At 46.6% G+C, this 21,180-nt stretch overlaps 1 protein-coding gene across 1 annotated transcript in view; it reads left to right on the top strand.

Annotated features, from left to right (window-relative positions):
- LOC131215369 (protein O-mannosyl-transferase Tmtc3-like) overlaps positions 1 to 21,180 on the top strand; it is a 151,293-nt gene that overhangs the window by 35,027 nt on the left and 95,086 nt on the right. Inside the window, exons 2-3 of the mRNA XM_058209757.1 lie at positions 3,429 to 3,565; positions 15,963 to 16,044. Of these exons, the coding sequence (XP_058065740.1) occupies positions 3,429 to 3,565; positions 15,963 to 16,044 (219 nt within the window). The remainder of the gene's footprint in view (positions 1 to 3,428; positions 3,566 to 15,962; positions 16,045 to 21,180) is intronic.

The raw sequence follows: 21,180 nt of genomic DNA, 5'->3' as shown, positions 1-21,180 counted from the left end.
GCAGCCAGCAGATTTCCACTTTCGGTCTCCGTTCGCTTTCCCGCTCTGGGTGCGATTATCGACCGATGATGGATTGCGCGCGCGCGCCAGGCCGGCTCCCGATTTGTAGCTCGCCTGCCTAAGAAGCCATTAATTATCATCAGGAAAAGCGAAAGAGAGCGTCCACGTGGGAGACGGTGGTCCGCGTGATTGCAGGCTTTCGTTTCCACCGAGAACTGCTGGGGCCCCGGGGCCTTTTTCTCACGCTGTTTGGCAATGGCGCTTGTTGCTAACGCGTGGAGCGCGCGCATAATGAGATGAATGATTATGAAAGATCGACTTGAACCTATGGACGCGCGGTCGTCCTCCCAGTGGGTCCTGGAAGGTCTGGAAGTTAATGTGTTTTTCGGGTGCACCAAACCCTCCCAAACCGGCAGTTCCTTTCCATCCTTTCATTTTTTTTTTTTTTTGCTTTTGGAAAGCTCCAATGAGCGGATAGGGAAATTTCTGTAGTTTCATGTAGTGGGTTTTGGTGAAACAAAAAAAACCGGGACCGGTTCATGTTTGCTTTTTCCACTGCCCGCCAACGTCATGATGCTGCTGACACAGCGAGTTTCGGTGGCTCGGAGGAGGCACGGCAAAGAAGTCGTCGCGTCATCGTACGGTGTCATGAATATTTAGGAGGTTGTTTTTCCTGTTTCCAGAGCCCTGGCCGTGTCGGGGTTTTTTCTTTCTTGCTGTCTGAGAAAACATGATGCAAGAAAAGCACATTTGTTTTGTGTTACTTCGCTCACGGTTTTATCGGTTTCGTTAATTTTCTATGTGTGTTTTTAATGTCAAAGCACCGTGTGTGTTTTGGGTGATAATCATTATGCCACACGTTCACTTTGAGTGCACGATTCGGTCGGTTGCCACATGGCATTGCTCCTTTTCGCATTGAGCTAGTTGGAACTGCCTTTGTTTGGTTTTCTTTTACACACTAATGGCATTACTTTGCGTGTTTGTGTAATGCTACCGTTAGTTTTTATTACAGAGTAATAAACCTTATCGAAAGTGGTTAATTATAGTTGTTTACCGATCGTAAACTGTTGAGCACAAATGTACCAACTGTCAAAAATTAAACTATCATATTTGAACATGGTATTTATCAATAAATAGTTTATTAGATCTCCTATTTTATTTTATCAATTATACAGATGTACAGATTTTTGTCTGAATAAGAAGAATATTAATTTTTTAATCAGAGCCAGTGGCAAATTGTCCAATCAAATTTGGACTTGTTTTTTTATCATTTTTTCATTAACTTAAATTTTCATAAAGTAATACTTACAGGAGGAGAAAGCTACAATACAAAATTTTGCCTCTAGAGATTGACAAACACGTGCTCCGATAAGTTATTGGCGTGTATGTCTATTGCTTTTGGTCGAAAACTTATTGATAAATTTGGGAATATAAATTTATGCACGCTGTTCGTCTGTTGTAGATGAGAACGTGATTGTGATTCTTTGCCTAGAGTTTTCCGCATGGTCTTGTGGTGTAGGTTGCTAAATGCATTGTTTCAGCAACCTTACAGTCCTTATTGTGAACCGTTTGAACCTAGACACCAAACGTAGTTGTGTATGAATGTTGCTTCCATTTAGATTTGGGTGATTGCAACAGGCAACTGTGTGTCAGCATAAGCAAAGACTTACATGGACTGTGCAGGTTTACGTGTCTTTGCGCCCATTTCGGTCGTTTTCCCATTAAGGCAATGTTTAAACCATAAATACAGTTCGTTCTTCTCAGACCAAAAAATTGGTCAAATCAACCATTCGTTATCAGAAGCGATCTGTATTCTCCGTTTTTTCTGATTTTAATAGCTCGTGCTACACCTCACCCTTCTGGTCCCACCACACTTAGGGCTAAGCTTCCTCAGGTAAAAACCATATTTTTTGCACTTAGATAAGGTTCTTAAAAAAACTCCAAAAAAACAACGAACCTCGTTTGAGTTGTCGAAACCTCACTCTCACTTTTATTCACCATTCGATTGAACATTTTACTGTCATTTTTGCTGAGAGTGTGGTAACTTCCGGTGGCTTCGGCGGTAGCCAAACTGTTCATCGACGTTTAGCTTTTTATTTTCAATTTGTGTCATTTTTATGGCCACCGGGAAAGGAAAGCTGCTGAAGCCATTGCCACTAAATCGAAAGAATGCTGCTTCCACCGCTTTTCATTACGACCACCCCAGCGAGGGACGGACGCCCCACTGGGGCTGGTCTGGACCTCCCCCCTCGTAGCATAGTTTGTAATTAATTCACGATTTCCCCTTGGTGGGTGGAAAAAGCCCCTCGTTACCACCGGATATGGTGTTTGGGTGTATGTGTGTGATGGAGTGTGCGGCCGCCCGATGCGTAATTGTGGTTGCCGACTTCCCGGACCACCTCGGACGTATCGGACAGGAAAAATCTAATTTCACCTCACGCGGAGCCGGAGCAATAGTCACCTTGGTCACATCGTACGATGACTTGCGGTGTGAACGCAAGACCACCCGGCAAGAGAATGCACGACTCAGAGCCGCTCGGTACCGGGAGGGACCCCCGGGCACAGGGAAAGTTATAATCTGCGCCCGGGCGCCTGGACGAAGATAATCTCGATCCTGACGTAATGTAATAAAAGCCGGGCGCCCGCCAGGGCGAATGCCGTGTGGTTTATTATTGCTTCGTCTGGAGCGGGCCGCGTTGGTCCTGCAGTGACGATGTCCTGTGAGGATGTCCTGCGGGGTAGCTGTGTCGCGGACCTGAGGAAAGTTGCGATATCTTAGGGGGCGCCCGAAGTTTCTAAAAGTCAAACCATTGTTGCCACACACACACAGACACACGGGCCACAACGTGTTTACCCCGTGTAGGCGTTGGTGTTGTAAAATGGAACCGGGAGCGGTGCTGTGGGTGGCGGGTCGGAAAATGAATGATTTCTCTTTATTGCGCCGATCTCGAAGACCTTATTTATTTTCCGGCCAACCGACACCATTCGGACGTGGTGCTGGTCGGCACCAAGATACGGCGATGGCGCTTGGCACCTTTGGCTTACAGAGCTGAGCCCGCTCTCTCTCCCGCTCTCTCTCGCTCTGTCGCTCGCTCGCTCGGGAAGGATCGCTGGAAAATCCACCATAAATTATTCTCGTGCGATTTATTAATTCCAGTGTATTCTTCCCCGTCGCTGCCACCGCCACTGCCTGTATATAATATTGCCGCCCGGTTCCCCACTCTTCCTTTGCAATCCGCCTAGACACCCGGTGGCCCCCTTCGCGAACGGTGACGTCAATGTGCATAGATGTAGAGCTCTCCTGGTGTGTCCGTGTGGTTCTTTCGGGCAAACTCTCGAAGTACGTTCACTTCCGGTGTCCGGTGTGTCCGGTAAGGGTTTCACCTCCTCACTAAAACGGTTCTCTGCTCTCCCATTTTCCGTTGCAGGAACAAAGCCATAAATCATATCGACCGCTGTGCGTCCTGACGTTTCGCTGGAATTATCTGCTGCACGGGCTGGAGCCGGCCGGCTATCATCTGGTCAACGTGCTGCTGCACACGATCGTTTCGCTGATGTACTTCCGGTAAGTTTTCGCCGTGGCCGGTTTTCTTTTTCCACACAGTTCTCGAGGGGCAGAGGTCCGAGGACAGCTCGCTCCCCACCATGGTGGGGAAAGTGGGGAGACGTAAAATGCATGTTACAGCAAACTGAATGTGACGTGACGTGGGGCATGGTTTGTTGCTCGGAAAGCGGTCGAAATCATGAGTTGCGGGTTTCGTAGAAAGTGAGGTCAGTGTTTCGGTGCCTTTTTTGAGTTTTTTTTTCTTTCAGCATTATGATGGAGAAACGTAATAACAGAGGTTCAAACTTCATGACATGGAGCTTTCTTTTCCGTTGCGAGGAAAGGCTGTGTCAAAGTTTTTAGGCATTCATTTCTTGGTATTCGAATATACAACTAACCGAGTAGAGGTGGGTCGGTTTCAGGTGTACCGTTAGTTTCGGTTGCTGTTCCGGTGTATTGTTCAGGATATCTGGTAAGCTTGTCAGCATCAAGTCGTCAGCAGAAGCAGCGCTTTAAAATGGTGACGATCCGAGTGTAGTCCTTGACGAAGGCTTGAGATGGGGAAATGTTTTCTAGAATTATAAACGTTTTCCGTGTAAACGAAAAATACCACAACAAGTAAGAAAACGCAACATATCAGTTGAATAAAATTAGCATCGAAACATTTCAACACAAACAGAACAGGTAATTCCTAGTGAACGCAAAGTTGTACAGGATTAAAACGTACGCTGCAGTTCTTAGGCAATATTCGAAATACGCAACTACAACGATACAAAGAGTTTACAATAAGACTGAGAGCATAACCCAGAATAGGGGTAATAAACGAGATAACAAAACAAACAAAAGTGCACGCCAGTAAGAAAAGAAATAGATAGCGTTTTTACACTTGTTAATGCACATTTCGAAGTGTAATGCAGACAACACTCATTTATATGCTCTGGCAATATTGCATAGTGAGTGCCTAGAGGACGATTCACTAGAGAAGACATTTAACTCAGGCATAAGACGCCTTCTTATGACCCGCTCAGATGCAGATAAGTGAACATTGGTCCATAAGAAGGGCGCATCAATTTGAGCAGCTAGGCAGTTACCAGTGCCAAGTAAAATACGACGCTCCAAGGTAGAATAGTAAGCAAATGTGTTGGAAAATGGTGACTATAGTGAATCTTCTCTGGACAGCTATAATCGCATTTTCCCAGAATTGAGTTTAACAATGTCGCACCACACTAGTGCGTTCAACAGTTGGACGGACTACAGTCAAGAATTTTCAAACACATTACGTCAGTAAACTCCTTGGCCATACGTAAAGCAACCCACAGTGTTCTAAGTGCTCTGCTCACTATCCTCGTGTATTGATCCTCAAATGTAAGCCTAGAGTCTAACACACCACCTAAGTCACGAACCGAATCCACTCTAGGGATAATTGAAACTTGAAACTTATAGAAAAAAAGTACTGGACATTTATTACATTTATTGCCATTATCATCGATCGAAAATATATTAAAGGTCCTTGAACGTTCCTACAGTCAGAAGGGTTGCCAGCTGGTAACAGGAGTTTCAGGTTGTCAGCCTACAATAGATGACAGATAGGGAGCTGAGCGATTACTGATATCATTGAGGAGAAGATTGAATTTCCTCAATATAATGTTTCGACATGAATGAACAAACAGAGACTGCTAAGGAAGAGTAAATGAGCAAACTGTTTCAAAGAGGACTCAAAGCATTTCCAATAATTTGAAGACATTTTCCAAAGCAGCGTGAGGGCTTGTCGTCTCGTCTTCTTGCATGCCACGTCGTTTGTATTCCTTGGTAAACGGAATGCGCACTTTGGTTGACTATCTTCCCATTCCGTTCCACTCTAACTCCAACTCGTGCAGAAAAACAAACAATCGAACTCGAATGGCGTCAGTTGGTGTGGCACTCCATGCCGTGAGTGTGATAGCTTATTTCGAGCGAAGATAAATATACATAAATCGTGTCCCATCTCCCGGGCGATCGTGCAGATTCCACGCCTCGCACGGACCCGCGTGCAGTGCACAATCGGGCACCTCGCCGGCGGGAGGTTCGATGATGATGAACGTGGCGCATTCGATCCCCGACTGCTGACGACAACAGATGCTTCACAGCATGCGACCGGCGAGTGTGTAACACGTTGCTCTTACGTGCGCCACCTCAAAAATGGTCCGAGCTGTGACGTTCGGGACTAAGGTATCGGGCACTTATCGCGCGGGGCGGCTGAAGTTTGTTTTGATTTCTTCATTCAATTTCCGGTTTCCGGCACTTTTACCGCGCCCTCTGAAGTGAAGCGATCCATCTTTGCCGGCGGTGCGTCCGGGGCCGCTCTGACGACATCTCGACGGAGGCGGTGGGTGATTTTATGGATGGCATGTCATAAAGTAAACTAACATTGGCCAAAAAATGTGGTACACATTTTCGAGGCGAGTGAACTATTGAGAGAGAGGAGTCCCAGCCCGTACGGCGTGAGTTGTGGAATTGTGTGAAGTGTTTTTCTTTTCACTCTTCGAACTGGAAAAGCATTTCGAAAGTGGGCATGTGTGTATGTGTGTGTTGTGTATACACGTTTCATGAAAGGATATCTCTAAACTACAACACTTGGATCCTCCCGAACGCCAGCGCAGAGTTCTCCATGAAGATGAGATGTGTATCTCCCGAAATGTGTTGATGTTTGTGAGGGAAAATGGAAAAGCCGTGTAAATAATAAACAAATGTGTTTTGGGGGCAAGTTATCCTGTCCGTTCCATGGAGAAGGACACCACATGACACCGTGTGGGTGGTAGTGTAGCTCCCACAACTTTTTTGGGAAAATATTGCAGCAATAATACATCTGCCAACTCAGTATTCATAACACTGAATTGTTCTCATTCTCACTTATTGTTTTACCTTTTCATAATAAAGTATTTTTTGTTTTCTTTCAACAAAGTTTTCTATAACAATGTTGGATCCCTTTTGGATCCCGTTTTTTATTTTATTTATCGCCCACGGATCTTGTTTACGCTTACTGCTTTACGATACTTGCCATAGAAATATTATTTTCATTTTAACAAAAATATTCTTTACTTTATCATTTATTATTATTATTATTAGGAGTATGCGTAGAAATTTATCGTTTTTTTACCAAATTGAATCGTTTATTGTTCAAAACTCTTAACAAACTAGTCAATCGAAGTAGTGTCCGTCGCTAGCCACTACTTTTTGCCATCTTTCTGGCAATTGTCGGATTCCATCGCGGAAGAATGTCTTATCTTTTAAGGCGATCCAATGATCAATCCAATTTTTACAATCTTCATACGAAGTGAAGCGTTCCTCAGCTAATGCATGTGCCATTGACCTGAAAAGATGGTAATCCGAAGGAGCCAGATCCGGGGAATACGGCGGGTGGGGTAGGACCTCCCATTTCAGCGTTTCAAGGTATGTCTTTACTGGTTGCGCGACATGCGGCCGAGCATTGTCGTGCTGCAGAATGATCGTGTTATGCCTTTGGCCATATTCTGGCCGTTTCTCCTTCAATGCTCGGTTCAAACGCATTAGTTGGAGTCGGTAGCGGTCTCCGGTAATTGTTTCATTTGGCTTCAGCAGCTCATAATAAATTACGCCACGCTGGTCCCACCAAATGCAGAGCAGAAGCTTGGATCCATGGAAGTTCCGCTTGGCCGTCGATGTTGTCGCATGACCCGGGTACCCATACGATTTTTTGCGCTTGGGATTATCATAATGAACCCACTTTTCATCGCCAGTAACTACTCGATGCAAAAAACCTTTGCGGGTGTGTCGTTGGAGCAGTTGTTCACTCATGCACAAACGGCGTTCCACATCCCTTGGCTTCAACTCGTAAGGCAGCCAGTTTCCCAGCTTTTGGACCATTCCCAACGCTTTCAAACGTCTGGAAATTGTTGTTTGGTCCACTCCACATGCATCTGCAAGCTGTTGTTGTGTTTGGCACGGGTCATCTTCCAGCAATGCTTCCAACTCTTCATCTGCGAACGTCTTCGCTGGTCCCGGGTGCTCCTTGTCCTCAGTGCAAAAATCACCACTTTTGAAGCGCCGAAACCAATTACGACAAGTGGCTTCGCATATAACAGCATCGCCATAAGCCTCCTGAAGCAACCGGCATGCTTCGGCTGCAGTTTTCTTCAGATGGAAGTGATACAACAACACTTCCCGCAAATGACGCTTTGTTGGCTCGAATTCGCACATGGTTTCGTGTTAATAACAATCTCACAATGGAAAAATTGACAAATGTGATGATGCAGATTTGTTGACAGATGCCTAAGCTTGACATTTGACAGTTATTTGATGACATTTGTGCCTTCTATCCAACAGTAGCGCCCCCTATATGTAAACGATAAATTTCAACGCATACACCTAATAAATCGGAGAGGGCCGTATAAAGAACCAGCTTGAGTTTTGCACTTAACAAGGTTCGAACAGTCGTCTTTCGCATAGAAATCAATGAAACGGTGCAGTGGGAACGGATGAAGAAAAGAACCTAAATCACTTAATCTTGATCTCCTTAAAGAGGCTTCTTAAAAAGGAGCCTCTAAGGAGCTTAAAAAGGAGCCTCTTTATTACGCTTGTTATAATCAAAAGGTAAATGTGTTTTGTTTTCCGTACAGAATGTTAGAACTAATTAGCGAATTCAACAATAACTCAAACTTTTTAATGCCGGCTGGCTGAAACGTCTTGAGCAGCTTATCTCAACCGTTATTGTTAATCTCCGATGCACTTTTGGCAGTTCTTTCGCTGTGCACACTCAACTCAATAGGGCTAGTTTAGCATTACTTGCCCATCAGCCGGCGCTGGAAAGTCGCAATCGCAGAAAGTTTCCTACATAAAGCTCGCCTCGCGAATTTCGCGAATGGCGCGAGAAAGTTGGCTCCGCTGGCTACGAGTGATGGGTGGCCATTTTTGAGTTGTTGGCGCCCACCCTTTGTTTCGCACAAAGATAAACTTGTGTCTCCCACGATAAAATTAAGTTCAGCTCGTCACCATGGCTCCAGACCTCGCGATGACGCGCTGATGATGGTGGGATTTAAAATGAGCAAAAATTCACACCCCACGACCGAGACTTTGCCCTTCCGCGAGATGATGATGGTGGAAACTTGCCCCCTGGTGCCCGTTCGGATCCAGGTTTGGATATTTTTTTTTCGTCATTGTGCGCAACTTCAACATCTACGAGTTTGTTGCAGTTGCTTCCTGTTTTCTCCCAAGTTGCAGCTACTTGTCATTGTGCACAAATTTTTCAGCCGAAAGCAGTGGAACTGTAACTGGCGTGAACTGTACTAAAAGCCGGCATGGAAAGACCAACACAATGGCGTACCAGTAAACAATAAGATAGTAAAACAGGAGAAGCAGAGAGAAATAGATCAGCAAAGCTACATTTTCTTAAGAAAAATAATGCAAACAATCCGTCAGCGTCATAATTATCGCCATTCATTTCGCACGCCTAGACCAGGTTGACACACTGAGCGTAGCCGAGGGAATGTGTCGACTACGGGATTTGTTACAGAAATAAATGCAATTAGTTTCATAATGTGCATCAGAATTGCTACGCATCTACAGGAAGAATTTTTATGTTCCATTCCCGTGTCATTAGCTATTGTGAGGCGTTCCAATTTAAAGCTTTACGCGTGGTGAAAAAATAATAAAATGTTGCGCCGGAAGAGAAGGGCACGGAAGTTGCTCCTTCGTTGGCGCAACGCCACGGTTACCCAAGCTCCCGAGGAAAACGCCCAATTCCGAATGCGGATGAGAATGAGCCGAAAATTGCCAAATGTCCGACAAGTTCTATTTCCCGTTCGCACTCTTTTCAACCTGGTCCCGCTTTTCCATTAAAAGTTACTCTCTCCAAAATCGGTTTGCGTTTGTTACAGTCCACGGCGCCCACTGTTCTGCGCTAATTCAGACGGCCACTTTTTGGAAACAATTTCCGTTTCTAGGGCTTCCCGTTTGTCCAAATTTGTGTCGTTGTTTTTCGTAAATTTTCGACTGCGCTCCGTTGAATTTGGCACATGCGCTGGACGGGCGCAATGTTTGTCGAGCATTTTTATTGATATAGAGCTTCGCTCTTGTTTTTTTATTACTATAAGAATCGACATATTAGAGTCGACAGTTCGTTCGCACTCAATGTTGCCTGCCAGTTGTTTTCGGAACACCTCTTCTGGACCACTCACTCACACCGACCGGGGGTGCAGGATTTGAAGCAGAGTGTTCCAAAATATCGCACCCACGGCAGTCGGAGGGAATGCATTATGCTTCACGTGGGCCGATGCTGCCGGTGGTGGTGCATGACAAAACCCATCTACCGTTGAAAAGCATGGCCCCAAAAATGGAGCCTCTCTATTCGGCAGCTCCGGGTCGATGTGGCCAGATGTGAACGACGGGGCCGATAGGCCCCGGAGGCTCCGGAACCCCTTTTATACCGTTGAAGTTTGAATGAAATTGTTAGTTTACGGGACCGAGGACCCCGGGAAAGCCAACACAGCTGTGCATCCAGCCCAAGCACCCAAGCGCCGTCAGCTACGCGGGATTATATTTTATCGAATTTATGGTTCGCCGGAGCAATAATTTCTCTAATATCATTATCGACGATAACGAGCAGCTACCCGTGCGAGCTACGACGACAACGACCGAGCCCGGGTTGGCTGGTTTGGCTGGCTAGCCCGAATGAACCCGCGATAGATAGACGCTGTACAAGTTGTTGATAATTTTAATTTGGTCCAAGTTCGTCCGACTGTAGTGTAATTGTATTTTCGGCGGCCCGTTTTTTGTTTGTTTGTATCGGGCGGGTCACACGGGAATATCCTGATAGCCAGGATGGATTGAATCCACGCACACGGGTTCCAATGTGATGGTGCCGTCACCCAATTAGGTGTCACGATGACGTGAAATATGTTCGTGTCATCGATGATAATGGTGCTCGGGTGTCAACCGCGACCGGCTCCGGCTTTTTGTTTCAATTGAAATCGGCCAAGACGGCGGGGCACAGGGCTGCGATAACGATCAGCATGAAAAAGTCTGCTCAAAGTGGGGGTCCTAATAATCATCAATGGGTTGGTGGTGTGAACGTAGCACTGGCGACCGGAAGCACACGGAAACACGACCCTCTGCACGTGTTGGCCTTCATCGCGACAATTATCGTGATGAGAAGCGCGTGTGATGTTCGTGTGCGCTGCGCGCGAAACATGAAATAAAATAAAAGCCTCGCCAGTCGTGGCCGATTGGGCCGACTAAATGATTGTGATTGATGGTAATTGATGGGTGTCCTTAAATAGCTGGCGAGCGCCCAGCGCCGAGGAAGGACGAGTCGCAGAAGCCGCGCCGTGGACACGACAAGGGCTGCGCCCCATTAGAACGGAGAACCACTGTTTTATTATGCTCGCTCTGATTGATGCCAATTTGGCGAGGTCGCGCTTTGCCATTACGCCCCGGAGGCATTTCGGGGTGCCTGTTGCATGCAGATGGGAAGAAAAGCCCACCGCAGTCGTTGCGCTTGAGGTGGTGCTCCAGAGATTGGAGAGCCCTGATTGAAGTTTAATGTTATAGAATACCGTTCCATATTATGCGGTCGAGCCAAAGGTCGAATTCTCGGATACATGATGTCGCATGGGTACGCCAATGTCCGAGCTCTGTTTTAACCAATGTACCAGATGTTGTTTCACTTTAGCAATGTGTTGCACCAGAGATCCCAGGTCTACCATTTGAAATCTCTTGTGCCTGTTGAAGAGCCCCAACTTGGGATCGTAGGCAGAAATGTTTAAAAGTCGGAAGATAATACGATGTAGCCACCTTGACGTTCGGATCAACTCCGCTGTCACTATAATGAAGCGTGTCGATCTCGTGCGATTCGCGGTCTTCGATCGAACTGGCTTTTGACTGTCACTTTCAGCCTGATGTTGCTCCAGGCGGTCTCCGGATGTTCTAAAATATAAGATCTGTACACTTCGACGTTCGTTTCGACAAAGCTCTCCCCAATCGACTCTTAAGTTTATTTTCCGGTTCTTATATATAGTAAGATGCCTATTCCGTGGCTCACACGAGGAACTTCTTATCTTTGTAAGAATTAGAACCAATCCCCGCTTTGAGATGCACCTGAGTAAATAACGTAATTCTTGCTTCGATTTTTATTCCATCCTTCGGCCTTTTTTCCATCCTCTGTTTCACCCTTTTTCTTATCTGTCAGCTGTTTCTCTGGTTTAGATGCAATTATCTGTCGCGTCCCTTTTTGAATACTTTGTGCTTTTTTGACTCTTCTGATTTTTCAAGGGGAGGCAGATTTCATATCCGGTATTCTTCGTTAAATGTGGTTGAATAGCAAACAGCTGCATTAGTTGAGTGCGTCACATTTCATCGCCTGATCCTGATTGACTTCCTGGGCGTTAATGCAATTTTCTTTACTTATACCGTTTTCCGAAAACAAAACGTTTCTAGTACATAAGGTGATTTTAATTTATGCGTTTTTGGGCAACTTCGTTATCATATTTCTCGATACTTTATTCTGGCCGTACTGGTTTTACGTGTAAACACAAACACAGTTGACTGCAGGGTCCTGATTTTTTTGAGTCCAGTTTGGATCACATAGCGCTAGTGTGTTCTCTTGACGTTACTGGGTACGATTCATGGCTTCCTTAAGCCTTGGTCTCTTCACAAGTATCGAAAATACATTCTTTTCCTTAGGAGTTTGACAGCATAGCCCAGAGTCGTGAATACATTTAAATTTAAAAACAATATAAACCAATATTAAAACCCTTCTCAAATAATCTTTATTTGGGACCGTTAGCCTGCTTCTGTTCTCCAATCAATTGCACTTAAAATGTATGTTTTTATTTCCAAGTTTTACCAACCAACGAGATCACGGTCGAGACGAACCAGAAGGGGCTCATCGATATATTTGAAACACTTTTACTGTGCAGAGTAGAGACTGCTTAATACAAGATCTTTTCATATTTTATTATCGATTGGAGCTAAAGCGATTGCATACTTCGACAAGTAACAATCCCTGGCAACAATAACTGGTTCGTCGACTATCAAGCACTGTCGCAATTTCCTTTCCGTATCACTTACGACGACTTTACGCCGATAACAAATTCTGTGCTGCGATAAAGCACACCACAAATAGTGTTTCGCTCGAAGCTACACAATCGTAAAAGCAGTAGAAGTAAAAACCAAATCACCTTTCAACGTCGTCAACATGCAATGCTTCAAATATTTATCACGCTCCTTAACCGTTTTCGTCCCCGTCGCCCTCGTTGCCCGACCTGCAATGGGATCGCATAAATAACTTCATTTGAATGCAATAACAATGGGTCAGAGCCTGAGTCGTCCGAGAGCCACCTTTTGCTTCTTGGGTCCAAGACCGTCGTCGACGACGTCGCCGTAAAACAGCGCCAACAGCACAATCTTGAAACAACGCCCCGGACAAATCGACGCGACGGAAGCAGCAGAATGGAAATGGAACGGTCCAGGAAAGCGACAATAAAATGGCGCAATGGGTTACGATGATTTTGTTATGCTCCTCCAGGGCCGGTGTGTAACCTGCCACAGTGCAGCCCGCGTTGGACCGCCTGGAGCAAGGTTTAGGTGCTTTTCGGGACGGTGAACTTTTGCCGTCGACTTGACCCACTTCAAGAGCGGTACTCAAGAGCTCCCCAGCCTGTCCCGGGACACTCCCGGGAGCGCCGGCCTGGACTCGAGTCGCATGCCAATGGTGGAATGCAACCCCTAACAATGCACCGCGCGATTGCAGCGAATTGCAGGCGCGCAATCGTAAAACGTGGCGACAGTCCTGGAAAAAAAATTTTTTCTACGACTTCCCGCCGGCCATTCGGACCGGCGTTGCTAACCGGAAAAGCGTGCCGCCGGTCCCCGGGAATGGACGAAAAACCGGATGACTTTTACCGCTGCCAGAAGAGAGTCCAGGCCCCAGTCAAAAAACCCAACTCATTTACTGGCCCACGGAGCGCCCTCGAAGTCGCTTAATTTCCCGAGCAGCCTTCGCTCGATTAGATCTTGAAACGAATTTCATCAAATGGCGCGAAGGCGCACCGTGTGAATTGAAGGTGGAGCACGCAAGGACCGGAAGTTGCCGTACTGGAGCGTTCCAAGGATTCGGACTGTCTTTTGTGCGAATCGCAGTCAGCTCTGAAATTCACGCTAAATTACGGGTTTTTTTACGTTTACTTTTACGTGCGATTAAAGGACACTGGGTGCGCGTTTTGATTTAAATCGTTTCGTCACTAAGCGAAAGATGTCCCAATATGTGTAGAGTTTATCCACTGTTTCAGTGTTTATGCAACAATTTTTCACTACAGGTTGGTAGGATTGGGAAAAAGAATACCATTATTTCAGGTGTTTTCTCTTGTTTTAGTTGTGTTAAATATGCATCGTTTTTTTTCTTTAATTTATGGAAATTTTTAAAGTAAGCTTAGTGATGCCTTTTTCATAGAAGATTTGGTTTTAATTGACGAAAAACTCTAGCAATCGATTCTCACAATCTTCTCACAAGATCCCCATTTCTTTCCAAGGAAGGTGGTAATCGCTTGGTGCCATATACAGCTCCGGACACAACACCTTTTCTGTTGTGCGATTCTGGCAGTTGTTGACGGTAGAGGTCTGAATTTTGTGTTTGGCCATACGGAAGCTCCTAATAAATTACTCCTTTCAAGTCCCACCATGTACCTAGTAAAGCCTTCCCTGGACCTGATTTGACCATCGTTTGACTGCTTCGTGAGCATAATCGTTTTCACACAGTATTTTCGTATGTGCCCCATTTCTCATCCACAGATGGTGGGTTCGAGAAATAGGTCAATTTTATTTAGAAATTTTTTAACGTATAGTTTAGTTTGGACAATGAGGATGGACACGATGGAACTTTTTACCCAACTTGATACCAGGAGTCAGGGAAAATGATCAGGAATTGGGCTACGAACCTGTTACCACCATGATCCCGTACTCAAACACAAACCAACTCATCGGACCGTAAGTGCGACCAAAAACGCTTGAAAACCTCCGAAAAATCGTTCCATTTCTCCTCGTCTGCTCGTCCGGACCATTTCCAACGATTCGACACCAACACACATACACTCCATTTGTCGGGAAAATCGTCCACCACATTATGAAAGACGGCGGGCCGGTGGGTTATGCAACCCACACCCAGGGTTTTCGATTCTCTGCCGGCCCCGCTGGTGCGCCGGTGCAAACAATTTTAATGAGCGCAATGAGGTGTGCATCCGGCGCACATCGCACTGAGCTTTGAGTTACCGAGAAGGAGAGAGTAAGAGGAGTGCCAGTGCTAGAAGGGGCCAATTAAATTTTCTTCGCTTACTTTGCCCACAGAACCCACAGGACGCCCTGCAATCTCCGATCCACCACTCCGGTTCTGGCGGTTCAGGCTGGATGGGAAGACCGTTTTAAAGGAGCGGTGGCTTCAACGCCGTCCAGTCCACCCAGCAAGCCATACCATGATTTAAAGTGAGCGAGAAAAGCAGAGAATGAGAGAGAGAGAGCTTTAAAAAATACAACGATTCTCGGTGACCACCATCGGGCCATAGACCGCATCGCAGGGACCGCCGCTATCGGAGGAATCTTCTGCCTGCCGGAGGGATTGTGTGCCCATTTTTCATGCACGCTTTGGAATGCCCTCCCCTCCTTCTCTTCTGCCCCTGGCCGTGCAAACAGGTCCTTGCTTCCTTTTTTTTTGTTGGTCCTGCTCGGGAATCGGTTGAACTCGAAGCTGGAGAAAGTCAACAGATACACGTAAAGAGCGATACGAGATGAAATGAAAGTAAACTAAATGGCAAGTAGTAACGTTGATGGTGCCACTGGCCAGATGAAGCGTTACGGAAGGGGTGTGGGTGAGGGAGGTTTGGAGCGGTTTGACGCAGTCCCCAGTCTCAATGGGGTGGGGCCCCTTTGGCACTAATTAAATTAATGCCCACAGACACAGTCGTGGGCCTCGAGGGTGTTGCTCTCGTCCGTGGCTTCGTCGAATTCGCTTCCCGCTCGATGGGTTGGCCCCCGAGGGCACGTGACGCCCAAGCGTGACCAACGACGTGACCGTGGTGGGTGGGGTGGTGGAGTGGCCAACATAAAACCCGGCCACCGGCCCACCGCTCCAATATTTGAAAACCCGTTCCGTTCGTCTCTGTGGTGCGTTCCGAGCGTGGGCTGGCGTTCGATTCCGGCGCTGGGTTCTATCCGCGTTGGCCACAACCCCCCGGTTTCCGACTCAAGAAGTCGCCCAGCGATCGGTCGAAGGCAGCAGCAGCAGTCGTCGGCGGCGGGCACAATTTACTGCCATCAGTTAAACCAACAATACGTGCACGACGGACGGAGCGACCCCCGTTTACTTAACGTAAGAAATTATATTTTATGTTTTCGTTCTCGCTCTCTATATTTGCAGAATGTGCGCCATGCTGCTCTCGGAGATGGCCAGCTTTGCGGCGGCGCTACTCTTCGCCGTCCACCCGATCCACACCGAAGCGGTAAGTGTTTAACTTTTGCAACGTTTAATGTTACTTTAAATTCGAACGCCTTGCAGCGATTGACTTGCGGAGCCAAACGTCGGCGATACCAAACGGATGCTCCTGAGGATACGTAGCCTAACGGATGTTCTAAACGAAAATGGGTGTCCCTCTCTTTAACTTCCCCCTTTTTTCGCGCGCCTCACGTTAAAGGATATCAAATTCTTTTTTGACACCATTTTTTACGAGCCTTAAAGAAATGAACTCCACGGGGCCAAACTTTTCTCGCACCGCGCCATCATGGAATGGACACTGGCCTGCTGGTCCTGCCGTGTCGCAGGATGTTGACTCTTCACCCTCACCTGTTCCTGCACATTACGTGTGCGCGGCAGTCTTTTATGGCAAAAGTGGGACTCGCGGCAATGATGAAAAGGAGCATAAAAAGCACCGGAGCGTATTCTCGAGCAGATTTATTGTGCCCGAGCGGTGGCGGTGAGGGCGGTGACCAAAAGAGCGCACACACTTACACGAAAACAGCCAACCAAAGGTGTGGAGGCGGCGAATGAAAGATGAATTGTCTCCGCGAGCATAAAGTTGAACGTTTTATGCGCCGCCACGCGAGATGTTCTAGGCAAAAAACGGTCTCTGAAACGGCGGATGGCCGTAGGGTTTTTGAGTGAGTCCTTCTTTCGCATTACAACCTTCTGATGATGATGATGGTGATGGGCGATCATGACGAGGACGATGATGAGGATGAGGTGTGATTGTGTTATAGAGTGAAACGATTTTTTGTCCCTCATTTTTGCCATTTTTGACGAAGGACAACGACGACGGTCGACCGCCGCTGCTCCGTTGCTCGCCGGAGGTTGATCCGAAATGTGGTCCGCTTTTTTTTGGTAACTATATTATTTTGCTTGCACTGGCTCTTATGGCAAATGAGTTGATAAGCGTAGTCAAAAATAATTGCTAGATAGCTTTTACTGGAATATGCTACATGGGTTACTGATTGCGGACTTACTTCCGTTTCAATGAGTTATGTCAAACCATTTTAGTGTCCACACCTTTAGCAAAAATCTCATGGTCTGGTTCAATGAGTTCCACGACCGCATCCGTTAGGTTCACCTTGTACATAGCCAAATACTTACCAGGTCTAAAACTATAAAAGTGGACTGTTTAACAGATGGCTCTAGCTGTCAATTTAATCTTCCTTATCAAGCTTTTTGGCAACATTACATTGTTTTAACATCAGGCATCAGGCAGGCATATTTATTCCCATGTTTAATTCTGCTCATCAAAAAAGAAAGTCATTTGTTCATCAGACTGTAATTTCGGATGGAAAGCTGATTCAGCTTGAGATTCATAAATCATCCATTCGGAGAAACCATCAACTTCGACTGCAAAACCAGATGGATTTGGCAAAAAGACAATGCTAATGCTAATAAAACGCCTGGTTACAAAATTCAGTTACGAGTTTACAATAAACTCGTAACTATAAATTTTCCAACTGATATGAATAATTTAATTTTAATTCTTTCTAAAACAACTCCGACAATGTTGAAGTTGATGGTACACTGAAGTGAATACTACTTGTCGGATCGATGAGAATATTTGTTTTGTCCTTTACTTGGATGAAAAAAGCATTGTGATATTGACAGTTCTTACCCGTCGGAAGATGTTGTCAGTCAATGTCAATTGCCAGCATGGATTATGTGTTTCCTTAACGACTTATTGATCGACAGGATATGCGACGGGTCTTTCGAACGATAGCTGATGACCAATTGTGACCCCTTAAATTGTCGCTTCAACGAAGTCCCCCATCGTTGGATGATCAACGAGCCACACCAAGCCACGTAGCTTATTCCAGAAATAGAACGAACATAAAACAATGGGAAGGATTGGCTCGCGCCAGCATGTGCAGCATCGGCAGCACCCGGCAGCCGGCTCGAAAGTATCGAAAATTTGCCACATTTACTCGGAACGGAACACAACGGACCGCTCAGTATGCTAATGCATCGCCCACCACCCACCCAACCACTAGGAGGAGGCCCATTGTGTGTGCGCCTTTTTTTGTTTGAGAATCCCAAAATACCTCTCGCCGCCAAGAGGCTCGTGTAGAGTGGAAAGTTTAAAATTCGTTCCAATTTAAAACTTTCCTAGCTTCGCTCGCTGGCCTGACCGGCCGGTCGGCCGGACCCGAACCTTTGCGCTCCGTCCTGCTCTGCTTTTGTGCGGTTTCTTCCCTCCCCCGCCCACCCCCACGGGTTTTGGCTTATTTATTTTTTATACTATTCGTGGCTGGCCGTGGAAAAGTTTTCCACCCATAATCAGCCCCCAGCCATCGGGTTCGGTTCTTATCCGCCGGTGGCAGCCCGAGCCCGGCCAGGATCATCGCGAAAGCGAACCAACCACAAACCACACTCCCTGAGGGAAGGGCGGCCCACAATCGCTGATCGTTTGCATACGGCCCGTCCCCCCTCGGGCCCTGCCCTCCACCCAGCTTGCCCGCCCCAGCGAAGATAATCCTGCGGCGAAGGGAAAATTTTGGGCCCCACATTTCCACGGCGGGGCGATTTCATCGAAGCATCCGGATGCGCCCGGGAAGGTGTCGACGTTCCCCGGTCGCGTCGGTGTTGTTGAAAATTTCAAGCTGTTTGCGTAGCAGCAGTCATCGCCGCCGACCGGAGCGATGAAATTGTGGTCGGACTCACTTCAATTTCGGTGGGGCCTTTTTTCCGTCTTCGTTTTGACACAACCGCTGCGCTTGATTCTTACCTCGCCCGGTGTCGGGGGTTCGCAAGTCGAGAGGTCGATTTCGAGGCCCGGATATCTTCGGCCGACGATCGAGGCTGCGGCCGGGGGCGAAAAACCACTGCAAATGGACCGTAATTGAGTCAACTGTGGACACGGGCCACTCGAGAGAGAGAGAGAGTCCACTTGAGCCCCAGCCAGACTCGGTTCGGCTGCCCCAAGGCTTCCAAGTGGCTCGTCCAGACGATGATGGCGCGGCTATGATAATAAAAGGAAGGAAGAACCCACCCTCCCCCGAGTGGGGTACAACGTGTCCGTCCGTGCAGGCCACGGCAGGCTGGCTACGCCAACTGGTTACCCATTTCATATTCCGGTCATAAAACGATTAAAGGCACACCGGAATAAGCTACCGATACCGATCTGCCCGCCAGGCTCGGTTGGCGGTCTGCGGGACCGTAGAGTAACCGTGTGTGAAGAGTGATTTCTCTTCTGGGACAGAATATTGATAGGCTGGGCGATTGGTTCGCAACCAGGAATTCTCGACGCAGTCGAGTTCGTGGCGAAAGAGTGAAGAGTGAAATTGGTGAACCACAGACAAATGTTTCCATTTTGGCATATCCCAGCTAAAATGACGCTAAAAATGGAACTACACTGACTCGTCATTTGCTTAAATGAGGTTGGCCTTCTAACTGTTAAAAACATTGAAGGCTTCAATTGACTATTGACATTGACATAGCTTCTCAAAACGACGTTAAAATGATCTTCAAGCACATGTTAATCGACTACCGAAACACCAAAGATAAGGAGCAGATCGAGTATCGAGGCAGGAGTCCTTTCTGTACTGAGTCGTTTCTGAGAATGAGAAACTAATCGCTGTAAAGTATCAGCAGCGGTATCTGAATAACGTATGACTTCCCGTCTAATTCGGAATCTCAGGTTTTACTCGTTCATGTTCGTCTTAGGCATCATCATAACTTTTATCTTTAGTTTACTATTTTTGGGAACGACACCGATATTGCTGAACACTCGCGATAATTAATTTGTATTCAGCTTCAAAAGCAATTACAACGCATTTCTTCAAGAATCATTTAGCTTGGCTTCACTCATACCTGGTATGGGCAACATCTGAAGAGATTAACGAAGCTTAATGCTCAAAATCTCTCAAATGAAAATCAACAACAATTAATTTTTGCGCTTTATCGTTGCACTGTTGCATTTCCCATAAAAGCCCAATTAGTGAGGCAAGCTTACACTGTATTATTGCACTAGGTATTGCACTGATAGGTGAGAGGGCTAATAATTATGGGCTCAGGTAGATTATGGCTTCCGGACGAGATCGCTTGTGAACAAGTTACTTTTCCTATTTTTTTGGACTTGGGACTTTTTGTTATACTTTTCCAATGCCGCGGGGAACCGAGCAGTTTTTCGTTTTCCACGAACATTTGGATAACTGTAACAGTCCAGTGCTCAATCATTTTCTCCAGAAAAGTAATCAATTGTCATAAACACGAAAAATGGATCGATCGAAGTAATTGATTCGCTCCGGAAGAGCGTGCTTTGATAGAGGACTGATAGGCCGACAAGATTTATAGTTTTTGTTGGTTCAACAAACAGCAAACTCTATGCAATTGCAACATACTCAATACGCAGGAAAATCCTGCCAAACCGTGGCCCCTCCTGACGTGTTTTTCACTCGTTCCCCAAAAGTACCTTCTGTAAACCGAATCACAACAACGAGCCTACAAAAAAGGCACACCTCTCATCCTTTTCAAAATGGAAAACGGCTGCAAATGGCCGCGCATTTTCTCCGCGCTAACGCCCGTTTTCATTCGATGCCAGCGTGCCGAATCCGTGCAAACGGGGATGTTTTATGGTATTAATAAATGAAATTTAATAACACTCCGCGGGTCCGAACGGGCACAGGACACTGGGCCGCTGCGCCACATTGGTCATCGGCAAAATGGGCCAATGGTGAGCAGAAAAAATATTTGCGATTGCCGTCGAGGTAAAAATAAACAAAAACGTAACACACACGTACGGTCACGGATGGGAAGCGCCATTCGAACCATCACCGGCCGGGTTATCTGCTGCATAAAGGTACCAGCGAGTCAACGATTAGCCTGAGAAGCATGGAGCATGATCGGTCGGGGTTTATTGCCGTGCGTTACAATGTCTGTGAGTCCAGTCTCATCCCAAACATCCAATGCACACGGGCGCACGAGTGCACGATCCTGAGCCATCATCGCCATGGCACGCATCTGCTGCGAACGCGCGGCAGCGATTTTTCTGATTTTCATTTTTATTGTTTCTTCATTTCATTCGCTACACTCACTGAGAAAATACCGAACTAGGTCGGTAAAGGTGCAGTGAAGAACCCTTTGCTCTGGGGAGTCTTCTTGCAAATTCCCT

Source organism: Anopheles bellator, chromosome 1 (genome assembly GCF_943735745.2).
Source record: "Anopheles bellator chromosome 1, idAnoBellAS_SP24_06.2, whole genome shotgun sequence".
NCBI classification, from domain to species: Eukaryota; Metazoa; Arthropoda; class Insecta; order Diptera; family Culicidae; genus Anopheles; species Anopheles bellator.
This window is presented reverse-complemented; position numbering and strand designations above follow the sequence as displayed.